The following is a 13,236-nucleotide window of genomic DNA, read 5'->3' as shown; positions in this document are numbered from 1 at the left end:
ATCGGGCTGACTTCATTTAAATTTGGCAGGTGAGCCACTGGGTGGCAAACTGGAACATTCCGAGCCTGTATGGCCGAGTTCCACATCTGCATGGTGGATGTAGTCTCAACAATAAGCTTACATCACCTGACCGGTGCCTTGTGGATGGTGGACAGGCTTTGGAGACTCAGGAGGTGACTTACTCGCTCCAAGATTCCAAGCCTCTGACCTGTTCTTGTAGTCACAGTATTTTTATGGCTCATCCAGTTCAGGTTTTGGTCAATGGTAACCCCCCGGGATGTTGATAGTGGGGGATCCAGCGATGGTAATGCCATGGAATGTCAAGGGGCAATGGTTAAATTCTCTCTTGTTGGAGATGATCATTGCCTGGCATTTGTGTGGTGCGAGGTGTTACTTGCCACTTGTCAGCCCAAGCCTGGATATTGTCCAGGTCTTGCTGCATTTGGACGTGGACTGCTTCAGTATCTGAGGAGTCGTGAATGGTACTGAACATTGTGCAATCATCAGCGAACATACTCACTACTGACCTTATGATGGAAGGAAGGTCATTGATGAAGCAGCTGAAGGTGGTTGGGCCTAGGACACTACCCTGAGGAGCTCCTACAGTGATGCCCTGGAACTGAGGTGATTGATCTCCAACAACTACAGCCACCTTCCTTTGTGCTAGGTATGACTCCAACCAGCGGAGAGTTTACCCACTGATTTCCATTGACTCTAGTTTTGCTAGGGCTCCTTGATGCCACACTCGGTCAAATGTGGCCTTGTTGTCAAGGGCAGTCACTCTCACCTCACCTTCAGTTATCTTTAAACTCAGCTATCAGTTTTTTACTTAATGTCAACACAATTAATGGTCTACTACACAAAGCAGATTTTACAAATACCTGAATAATTTTTTGTTTATAATGAGCAAAAAAAGATGCACAAAATTACATGATAGTTGAAATGGAAACTGCTTTACAAATGGCTTGAAATTAGTGCGCATCTCAGAATACAAATGCTTTGCATGAAATTATTTTGTCTGCTAATTAAATGGAGTATTGACACGCTTATTTTAATGCTTTATATGTAACACTCATACTAAGTTTAATGTTTAAAACAATCATGAAAATAACAGCCCAAAGAAATATTTCAACTTCATATTCAAATATTCACACTGCACAATTTCGAGGCCAACACTTCCTCAATTACTTTCCTGTTCAAACACAGAATGTACAAAGATGTGGGGCCAGGAAAGGAGCCTGACAGGTGCACAAAATTTCATGCCATTGGTTTGCATACTGATTCTCCACCTCCATTCTACCCCATGACTACCATTTTCCCAGAGATATGTTTGGGGGAAGGAGAGGGGTGGTGTGGGGAGGGTGTGCGACAGGTGCCAACTGAGATAGTTAAGGCCTATTAATGGAGTCCAAATTGGGAGTTTTCCGGTCAGCTTTCAGGTTCCTGGGGGCAGCGGGTGACAGTTCAGCTGCCTGGAGGTGGTCTCTTGGCGACAGACTAGTGGGTCAGCACTTCAGGCAGGCTTAGGTGCCCTCCCTGCCTGCTTGTGTGCTGCAGCAGCCAAAGGCTGTAGATTAAAGGGTTAACATCAGAAACAGACATGATGCTGATGTAATAATGATGTCAGATCACATAACTATGTAGAAAGAGAGATCTTGAAGAGAGCAGAAGCTCTTAAATTGTGTCACGGTCAAATGTTTAAATACTTGCTGTAAATAAATAGTTCTGGGTAAGAAGACTATGAGTCGAGCAGCATACTTTTGGGAGACTAGACAACCCCCGCTTACCACACAATAAAACATGGTGGCACTGAGTGAAAGACCCAGCAAAGACTGAAACAAGCTACAGGGCTGGACAGGAATGAGAACCTCGAAAGAAGGAAAAAATACATACCCAAATATTGGAACATCACAGGAGCAGCAGAGGCAATCTGTGACAGAGACCCAGAGAATAGGCAGCAGTAAGCATGACCTGATACAGCAAGCAACAGTGGAGAAGCAGGAGCAAATGCAGGAACAATTCCAGAGCTCATCAGAAGAATTGAATGTCCCATTTCCAGAGCCATTTCATTGTGCGGAGGGCCCACAAGAGGCCCAGGAGTGGGAGAACTGGAGAAAGAGGTCCACAAGGTGCAGAGTTGCTTCAGGATTACATAAAAAGACCAGAAAGATCAGGTCACAACTCTACTTTATGCTGCAGGAGCTATCGCTGACGATGTGATAGCAAGGCAGGGCATGATGAGACTTCAGCTTCTTATAAGACAGTCATGCAAGCTTTCGACTCTTACTTCAGCGTCTGTCGGATCTTAATATTTGAGAGGGCTAAACTTAACAAAAACATAAGTGAGGTGAAAGCATGTATTTGTTAATCAACGATCTCGATAGCTGGCAGGGAATTACACCTATGGAATTTTAAAAGGCTAGCTGATTCACAACAGGATCATTGTAGGGGTGTTGGACAAAGCATTGCCGGGTTTCTTACAGGCAAGGAAGGATTTAACGCTGGTGAAAGCAGTGAAGTTCGCAAGACGAACGGAACTTAGTAAAAAGATTTGGGTGTTCGCTTGTAGGGAAGCAGAGGTTCCGTGGAGATTGAGCGAGACCATTCAGTTTGTAGGTCATAAAATGGGAAGCACGCCAAAGCCTAAGTATGCCAAAATATGGAAAAGTGCATCAACTGTCAATTTAAAATGCACGGATTCAACTCAGATAAATAAGGCAGTGGAACGTCAGATCCACAATGGCCTCAATGGACAAGAGCCTAGCAAAACTAGCCAGGAGCGCTTCATTTATTAAATTGGATGCGAACAGTGGATTTTGGCAGTTGCCTCTGGACAAAGAATCCAGATTGCTGATCACATTTATAATGCGATTTGGTTCTTATTGTTTCAATAGATTGAGCTTTGGAGTTGCGTCCACTCTAGAAATTTTCCAGAGAACGGTGTCCAACACTTTTGAAGGCATGGAAGTAGTAATATGCCATATGGACCACATACTCATACATGGATCCACGAAAGAGGAGCATGATTGCAGGGTCAGAGCAGTCCTGAGAGCCTAAAAGGATTTTAACACTGAATGAAAAATGTGAGTTTGGCAAATCCATGATTAAATTTCCAGTCACATAGTACAAGTTACTCCAATCAGAGTTGATGTGCAAAAAACAAAAGTTATTAAGATAATTCCTACAACCCAGGGATATAACTGAGCTTCAAAAATTCCCAGGGGTGGTCAACCAAGTACAAAAGTTCCGATCAAATTTAGCAGAGGCCAACAAGCCCTTGAGACAGCTGTTGAGACAGGGTCAACAGTGGCGCTGGAACGAGGGGCAGCAAAATGCTTTTGAAAAGATTAAACAACTTTTAATCTCTTCTGGAATCTGGGCACATTATGACCCAGACTTACTGACCATAGTGGCTGCAGTTGCATTGTCTGCAGGTCTGGGCAGTACAAAAAGTACAAAAAGTACAAGTGCAAAAAGATGGCAAGCATAGACCAGTCTACTATGTCTCTAGACTTCTGACAGAAATGGAACAACGATACGCCATTATAGAAAAAGAAACTTTGGCAGTGATGGAGACATGAGAAAAATTTTCTGTGTTATGGGATTATGTTCCAAAATCAAAACATACCAAAAGCCACCAGTCGCCCTTCTGAACATGAAAGAAATTGCGAGGATGCCATCCATAATCCAGCAGTTCAGATTAAGATTGATGAGATATGACTCCTTTACGGAATATGTGAGAGGAAAATGTCAAACAACAGAGGACATACCGTCACGAATATCATTGGAAGGAACTGAACAAAAGGATTTAGATTTCATTGAGGAGATTGAAGCACATACACCCTTAATCACTCAGCATTTACCAACTACTGCAAGAAAGTCACAGGAAATAAATCAAGTCCAGAAACAGCATGAATAATGTCTACAAATCTGAGAATATTGTCTGGAAGGATGGCCAGACTATATTTCTAGTAATCCATGAGGAAATGGTCACAACTCAGAGGTTGGGGAGGGGGAGGATCTGCAGCAAACAGGTGGATCAGGAGGAAAAAGGTTCAGGAAGCAGGATTCGTGGCACACAAGAGGTACTCTAAGTAGAAAGTTACATTTTTCTTTTATATTGTTAAACTTATTTTATTTTAAAAGTTATTTCATTTACCAATGTAGGAATTTAGCAATGTAAAATATTTCAACTTGGAGGGTATAATGTTTTAATATTTGTTTTTTTTTCTGATAAGGACGGTCCTACAGAACCTATCTATAGTTTTAACATCAGTTCCTATGGGAACCAATGTTGCACCTAAAGTTGTGATTTTCAGGAACGCTACCACAAAGTTAAGTGAGGGCTTAGTGTACTTCATTGGCAGTAAGTGCTTTAAGACGTTGTGAGGTGGTGGAAGGTGCTAACTAAATGTAACTTTTTTCCTTCATGAAGAGGAACGGTGCTTCAGGCAGTGTCCCTAGGTCATGCATAAAGACTTAAGTAATTGCTCCTCGAAACAAGTGTCTCTTCCTCTCTGTCTTCATTATTCACGTATCTGGATGATATGATACAGGATTTTTGATTTATCTCTTCTGCATTACTTGAGAGAGATCAAAAATGATTTTCTGGCAGCCTAACCCACCAGAAGAATGGGGTCTATTTACACTGCAACTTCAGTTTCACTGCAAACCAGTTTCCACTTCTAAAACTGCAGCTTAAATGTAGAGTAGGAATCAGACCTGGCTCAGGAGAGAAGCAGTGCAAGAAAACAGACTTACTTTGTCGAGTTTGACACCATGTTGGATGAGCTACTGTACAAGTTTCAAATGTTCGATCACCTGGACACTTCTTAAAACTATTTTCAATTGATTTTATGTGCCCATATGAGATGGTAACCATTTTTGCAGTGGAATGCAATGGAAAGTCTACCTCCTGCTGTAACTTTGGCAGAAATTTGGGACAACAAGTGGAAATAAACAACAATTCTCAGCGAAACTCCTGTGCAAATTTCCACCTATAAAGTTTAGTTCTCACGTTGGCATGTAATCACACACGGGCAAAATCTTGTCCCAAGAAAGTGAGTTCTGTTGCAGCAAAGCAAACTACTGCAAGCAGAGATTAAAGATAGATATAATGCCCAAGCAAAAATGAAATGGAATATAACTGTAAAGCTCTCCTACACGGTATATAAAGCTATGTAAACAATTGTGGCAAGCATGTTCCAAATTCTAACACTTCTGAAGCCTTGAATCAAGGTAAAAGTGCTACCAGAAATTCAGGCTGAGCTCCATAGATTAGGTCAGCTGTCATGTTGTTGCAGGAATACTGAACCATAAGAATCAGGAGGAGCAGTACCAAAATATTGGAGATGATGGAACATAGCAAGTATCTCTACTTTTTTTTTAAAAGCAGAAGGACTGTAATAGAAATGGCAGATCAGTTGACCAGGCACCATAAGATGACAGTGTTAGAGTTTGTCCAGAAGGAAGATATTGGTACTGATTTTCCTCTCGGTGGGAAAGGAATGGCTTTTGCTGTTCACCTCACGCACAACTGTCCAAAGGCTTTTTGCCACTGAGTGGGGCGCAATTTCCTCTGCAAGGAATGTGCAGTGTCTGAGAGCACATAGAGCAGCAGGAGATTGAAGAATCCTCATTGAGACATGCAAACTGCAAACCAGGAAGTAAAAAGAAACAAGAAATATAAATTAGGTTTAAATCGTTGTACAGGAATTGAATTAAAAACTAGGCCTTATGAACATATGAAATAGGAGCAGAAGTAGGCCATTCAGCCCCTCAAGCCTGCTCCACCATTCAATATGATCATCGCTGACCTGTTTGCGTTGCGAGTTCCACATTCTCATCTATTCCCAATAACCTTTGAGTCCCTTGCCTAGCAAGAATCTATCCACCTCTGCCTTAAAAATATTCAGTGACCCCCACCTCCATTGCCTTCACAGGCAAGGAGTTCCAAACTCACACAACCCTCAAAAGAAAATTCTCCGCATCTCTGCCCTATAAAGGCAACCCTTAATTTTAAAACTGTGCCCCCTAGTTCTGGACTCAACCACGAGAGGAAACATCCTTTCCACGTTCACCTTGTTATGACCATTCAGGGTCTTATATACATCAATCAAGTCACCCTTCACTCTTCTAAACTCCAGTGGAAACAAGCCCAATCTATCCAATCTATCCTCATAAGATAGATAAGGTCTGCTTATTCCAGGTATAAATCTAGTAAACCTTCTCTGAACCACCTTACAAAAGTGATTAAGGTAAAGAGATGAGAGAAAAAACAGAAAAACAAAATTAATTTTAAAAAAAATCTGAAATATTATTTTTGGGGGAATGAGACGCCTCATTTGTAAAGTTAATTTTTTTTTAGACCAAGATGGTTTTCCAGTAATTATAAAGTGTTACGCCATTAAAAACTCATTTACTTCTGAATGCACCAGCCCCAACATTCCAACCACTTTTAGTACTTTAAGATCCCACCATTACATTAATTTCAGTGCCATGTCTGTCAACAAGGACTGAAACAATGCAGCGTGTGGACAAAGCAGGGAATTTTTGAAAGCAACTTCTGCATTTCTAGGTTTAACTGTGCATGTGCTGACATCAGATGTTGCTGTCAGATTTATCCCATAATACCACTGAGCACCGATTTCCTTGCTGCTATTATTACAGCAAAATCCTGGTCAATGTGAAACATCTGGAGGAGTATAAAGTCAGCATAGTAAGTTAGCATGGCATTATGCAGGAAATTTGTACTTGAGAAACCTGTTAGAATTCTTTAAAGAAGTATTAGAAGCCAGTGAGAATTGATGCTGGTCCAGTGCATCTATTTGGTAATGCCCCACTTATATGATTCTCTGTCTGATCTGCATGAGGTATCTGTTGCACCTGAAACTGAACTCATCCTTCTATCTTAGGAGGGCAACCCTCCAGCAAATGTGACAGGCACGCTGTGCTCTTTTTTTGAAAGCACTAGTCAAAATTGCAAAAGCCACACCACATTGGAATCAAATATGAGCAACTCTCTAAACTGGATTGGCAAATATTCCATATTTTTAACTTTTAAAACCAGAACTTGAAATTGACTGGAATGGAACAAACAAAACTCACTGGGGCAAGGAAACACAGCAAACATCAGCTGAATAAAAATGTTTGTTCTGCCTAGTGATTACTGCTAAAGGATTACCTAACCATAAGAGCAGCTTTATGGTATGAATTTCTTGGTAACACAAGAGAATTCTTATTCCCCTTTAGGAAATTGGCAACATCCTATTTGTATGCAGAGTGTAGGCAAAAGAGGATTGCTGAAATGAACAAATTTAAATGAACTAATTTAATTATGAAAAGTTTGGAAAACACATTATGTGCAATCCGTTTGCAATTAACACAAAAAGTAATTTTACCGGTCTCCCTTTGGCTTCCGTTTTTGTACTGTCTTCCCTTTTGGCCGTCTCTCACTGCCTGAACAAGGGGTACCTCCCGGACCTGTTACCCGTATTGACTCCAGGCCTTTGGAAGATTTTTTGAAGGTGAATTCCACATGCTCTCCTTCTTTTAAACTCCTGAATCCATCCATGTAAAGTTTGCTCTGTAGATTAGAATGCAAAAAGGAATAAATTACTATGTTTATCTTTGCTACTTCAAGACTGATTCTAAGAAATAAATGCAGTAGGATGCACGTTAAGCTTTTGGTAATGAGGTTAAACAAGGCAACGTATTAAATTATTTTTATGATTCCTATTATCAGAGGGACTTTATATCATAAGTTAAATATCAGCCCATCAAAATGCCATGAAAACATAAACAAAATATTACAAAAGTGACAATGCTTCTAAAGTGCTTCACCTGCAGTGAAGTGCAATGGGACATCCTGAGGTCGTGAAAGACACTATATAAATGCAAGTTCTTTTTTTTCCTCTTGTTTATGATGGTCTAGTGAGGCATAAATACCAGAGAGTTCATAGGTTTGATCCTCAGTTGTGCTGAAGCATCTACGTTCAAGGGGTAGATTAGCTTGGAACATGCTCCAATGCTGGAAATCCCAGGATTGTTATCTACTGCGATATCCCTCCCTACAGCCCCAACAACAGGCAAGAAGCTCGACACAATCCAGGACAAAGGAGCCCGTTTGATCAGCATCCCATCCACCGCCTTAAACATGCACGCCCTCCACCAATGACACGCAATGGCATCAGTGTGTGTCATCTACAAGATGCACTGCAACAACTCGCCATGACGACTTTGACAGCACCTTCCAAACCTGCAACCTCTACCACCTAAAAGGACAAGGGCAGCAGATGCTTGGGAACGCCATCACCTGCAAGTTCCCCTCCAAACCACTCATCAGTCTGACTTGGAACAATGTCACCATTCCTTCACTGTCACTGGGTCAAAATCTGAAACTTCCTTCTTAACAGCACAGTGGATGTATCTACACCACATGGACTGCAGTGGTTCAAGAAAGCAGCTCACCACCACTTTTCTCAAGGGCAATTAGGAATGGGCAATATATGATGGCCTTGTCAGTGATGCTGAAATCCATTGAAAGGACAGAAAAATGCTGAATAGTTTGCTGAGACTTGGGCACCTGGAAGAGGTTCTGGAGAATAGTGGGCTTTCTGGAACCATACCCCAGCATGGAGCACTTTCAGGAGAGTTGGCAGAGGAAAGATAGGAAGTGAAAAGAAGATCAAGGTTATTTTACGTACTTTGCATGAAACAGCCCCACGTTCTCCCACTTAACCACTTCCTAATTCTAAACTTCGCAGGAGGCGCTGACGAACTAGTAATGTCACTGGACCAGTGATCAAGAAGCCCAGGCTAATGTTCTGGGAACATGGGTTCAAATCCCATCACAGCAGCTGGTGGAATTTGAATTCAATTAATAAATCTGGAATATAAAGCTTGTCTCAGTGATGGTGACTATGAAACTATCATCGCTTGTTGTAAATACCCATCTAGTTCACTAATGTCTTTTAGGGAAGGTAATCTGCCATTCTTACCTGGTCTGGCCTACTTGTGACTCCAGACCAACAGAAATGTGTTGACTCAAATGACCTCTGAAATGGCCGAGCAAGCCATTCAGTTCAATGGCAATTAGGGATGGGCAACAAAATGCTAACCTTGCCAGAGATACCCACATCTCACGAAAGAAAGAAAAAAAAAAATCAACTGTACATAAAATGACTATGGGAGATATATTAAAAATTTAGAAGAAGTGAAGTTGCATGATATAGTTTTATTATTAGAGAGTACAGTCCTTTGTGTATCATGAAGTACGCACTAAAAAAAGCTAACTTGCAATGATACGAAGCCTTACCCAAGTCTTTGACCTATGAAAACTCAGGTCATTAGTCAGGAAAGTGGATAATTGGAACATCGACATGGAGACACCACAGTTGTTGGTAATAATAGGGACCAAGCCCATCATATTAATACATTGATCTAATTCTCCCTTCCTTCCCCTTCCCTCAACCATGCCTTTGTTACCTTAAGACGTCAAGGCTCAACCATTGTAGCACATTCCAGGCTGGCCTCCCACATTGTATTCTCCGTAATCTTGAGCTCAACCAGAGCTCTGTTGGCTGTGTCCTTACTTGCGCCAAATCTTATTCACCTGTATTCACTGACCTGCATTGGCTCCTTTGTTTTTAAAATTCTCATCCTTGTTTTCAAATCCCTCCATGGCCTTGCTCCTCCTTATCTCTGTAATTCCTCCAGTCCAACAACTCCACCAAGATATCTGCGCTTGTCTAATTCTGGTCTTTTGCACATCTCAGATTTTAATTACTCCCCCATTGACGGCCATGCCTTCAGCTGCCCAGACCCTAAGCTTTGGATTTTCCTCCCTAAATCTCTCCGCCTCTTTATTTCACTTTCTTCAAGGCACTCCTTAAAATCTACCTCTTGGACCAAGCTGTTAGTCAGCTGCCCTGACATCTCAGTGGCTTAGTGTCAAAGTTTTGCTTTACAATATTCCTGTGAAGTGCCTTGGGATATTTTATTATGTCAAAGGTGCTATATAAATATAAATCGTCGCTGTCCTCTCCACAATTTCCTCTCCTTCTCTCCTGCAAGTGTCAATTCCTCTGGAAAGTGCAATTACATGGGTATGGGAGTCTTCATGATTCTTGGCTGAATGGTCTAAACAATGGATGTCAAAAAACTATTTACTGTGGAGGTCTTCACAGAGACCACCCATCTTATCCTCATCAATATCCACATACATGCACTGGGGGGCAGAAACTGGATCATTTCCTTGCCCCAGCCCCGACATCACCTGCTAAGTGCAGATGCATTGAGACTGATAACACAGCAGCCATATTTTCACAGAGTTCTTTATTATCTGGGAAAGGAAGTTATGAATTCCAGAGATCTGGTCAGACAACTAGAATATAAAATGTTGAGGTTAACCTTAGGGGTATACTATAGACCTGAGCAAAAATATCTACAAGCATGAGAATCAACTGGACACACTCTGCAACATTAGGCAGATAGAAAAACCAATAGAAAAATGTTAAGCGGAGTGTAATAAAGGAGAAAGCAAGTCCATTATTAGGACAATGTAGGCAAGCCTATAATGGATAATAAGGAAATGATAGACTTGTTAAATGAGTACTTGGTATTGCACAGAAGACAAATTAACAGCAGTTCAAGGGAAATTAAAAATGTCAAGCGGAGGTGCTTAGTGGATTTCATATAAATTAAATAATGGATGGAATAATATGCCTTAACATTGAAACAAGAGTAGGCCATTCAGCCCCTTGAAGTAGTTGACACATTCAATTTGATCATGGCTAATCTGTATCTTAACTCTATCTACTCACCTTGGTTACATAATAATATTTGTTAGGAAGATCACATATCTGTAGTAACCAATAGGAGAGTAGCATGGGCTACCTCAGCAGTGCGTGTAGAGATAGAGTTGGAGTTGAAAGCACACATGTAGTTGCTGCTGAGTATATTGTAAATAAACTTAACGTTTCCACCCTAGGAGTGCCTGCAGATCAACTCTATCACTAATAGTGCACCTCAGCCATCCTACAACAAACTGGCAATGAGGATAAAACAGAATTGAACAGAAGAAATCAAGTTAGAAAGAAATCGGCATTGTACCTCACCCAGTGACTGTAAGTATCAAGTTCCGTTAGAATTGAAGAAGTTATCCTCTTTCAAAATGCCACAATTTTGGAGAATTGATCCTTTTAAACCTGCCACAGACGATTGGTCTCAATACATAGGAAGCCTCACATTCTTTTTTCAAATGAATGAGATTATGGGGGAAGAGGTGAGCAATCCTCAAGTGCTTGTGGGAGCAATACCTATGATTTGATTTGAAATTTGACGGCACCCAGTGCCCCAGGTTCAAAGAATTTCGATGAATTGGTGGACCTCGTGAAGGGTCACTTTCAACCAAAGCCCTCAGTCGCGATGCAGAGGTCCAGGTTTAATTCACGAAATAGAGCCCCGTGTGAGACAATTGCATGCTACATTGCAAATTTGAAGCAGCTAACGGAACATTGAGAGTTCAGTACAACTCTGAACAACATGCTCAGAGATCATTTAGTGTGTGGTGTGGAGCAGGACTCTATTCAGGAAAGATTATTCTCTGAAGTGAATCTGGATTTCAAGAAGGTGCTGGAGATAGCATTGGCCACGGAAAGCACAATAAGAGATTCAAAAGCAATACAGGGTGCCCAAAATGACACTGTCCTCCCCATCAGGCAGGAAACCTCAACCAAAAGAGGTACGAGAAAGCAAGACTCTGCCGGGAAGCAGGAAACAACCCCCTCCCCACCCTTCTAGCCGAAGAATAAAGAAAAATAGCTTAGCAGCGAAATCAAAGAATAATTCTAATAGAGGTGGAAAACAAGCAATCTTTTAGCGATTGGCAGTTTTAAAAAAAATCGAATGCTACAATTGTCACAGAAATAGATATATAATGAGGCAGTGCTAGGAAAGATTCAAACAGGCTTGTAAACAAAAGAAGAAGCCCAATGAAATCTACAATGTAGAAGAGCCTGGTACTCGTTTAAGCTGAAAGTTGGAAAGACAGGACCAATATTTGTCACAGTGAAAGTAAATGGCAAATCTGTTAGAATGGAAGTGGACACGAGAGTTTCCACTACAGTAATTGGGGAACATAAGTTTAGAAGAAACAGCTGCCAAGCTAAAAACATATACGGGTGAAGACATTCAAGTAAAAGGCATAAGCAGAGTAGCTGTCCATTATGGAAGCCAATCAGCAAAGCTACCAATGTTAGTATTGATAGGCAGAGGGCCAAGCCTTCTAGGGCGTAATTGGCTAAGGGAAATCAACTTTGATTGGGCCACTGGGATTCCAAAAGGAAGCTGGAACAGTTCCTGTTTTGAAAAAGGAGTGTGTAAGGACTCAACAACCTGAAGAATTGCAGGTTGTCTTAAACCAAAACCTGAAAGAACAGCAGAAGGAACTCAAAAAGACCCTGCTTGATGACAGAATTTGAGACGAGGTGAACAACCTTTGAAGGGAAAAAGAAAACCTGTTGAAAGACCTTCACACACTACAAGATTCCCTCAAGTCAAAGTTTGTACCTCTGGAAAATTATAAAGAGAAACAGAAAGAATTCAGCACTTCTCTGAACAAACTTAAGAATGAGTTGGCAGAGAAGACACAACAATGTTCAATTTTCCAGCGAGCAGCAAACAAATACAAAAAAAGAGATAGGAGAGCTGAAGAATCAGCTAAATGAAGCCTAAGAGGCTTTGGAAGCACAAGTCACAGAATTTCCCAGAAAGCAGACAGGTAATTAAATTTTGGGAGACTCAGCCATTGAGCTCAGACAAGTTGAGCTTGCATCTGAGAGAAGTCTGGCCAACAGTGAAGTCAAAAAAAGGCCGAGATTAAAGTCTGCGCTAGAAAAAAAAAGTGCACGTTCCAAGCGAGGGAGGTAATCTATTTGGGTCACTGGATAGATTCACAGGGCCTCCACCCATTTGAGGACAAAGTGAGAGCCATAAGAGAGGCACCTGCACCAAAGAACGCCTCAAGAGTTCAAATCATTCCTAGGAATGATCAACTATTACGGACAGTTCTTACCCAATTTGTCTACAGTGCTGGCCCCCCTGCATTCTCTACTTAAAACGAACCAACGTTGGTCTTGGGAGGCGCCCCAGAAAGAAGCTTTCATAAAGATGAAACAATTGTTGCTTTCGTCCAATCTATTAGTGCATTCTAACCAGACAAAAGAATCGGTGATT

The 13,236-nt window shown here is 41.3% G+C and overlaps 1 protein-coding gene across 1 annotated transcript in view; it reads right to left on the bottom strand.

Moving 5' to 3' along the window:
* The window catches only part of LOC144680933 (protein lin-28 homolog B-like), a 212,726-nt gene that overhangs the window by 94,601 nt on the left and 104,889 nt on the right, over positions 1–13,236 (bottom strand). The window contains exon 3 of the mRNA XM_078542492.1: positions 7,401–7,585. Within this exon, the coding sequence (XP_078398618.1) occupies positions 7,401–7,585 (185 nt within the window). The remainder of the gene's footprint in view (positions 1–7,400; positions 7,586–13,236) is intronic.

Source organism: Cetorhinus maximus, chromosome 5 (assembly GCF_964194155.1).
Source record: "Cetorhinus maximus chromosome 5, sCetMax3.hap1.1, whole genome shotgun sequence".
Taxonomy (NCBI): domain Eukaryota; kingdom Metazoa; phylum Chordata; class Chondrichthyes; order Lamniformes; family Cetorhinidae; genus Cetorhinus; species Cetorhinus maximus.
The sequence above is the reverse complement of the archived record's forward strand: the minus strand, read 5'-3'. Positions and strand labels throughout refer to the sequence as shown.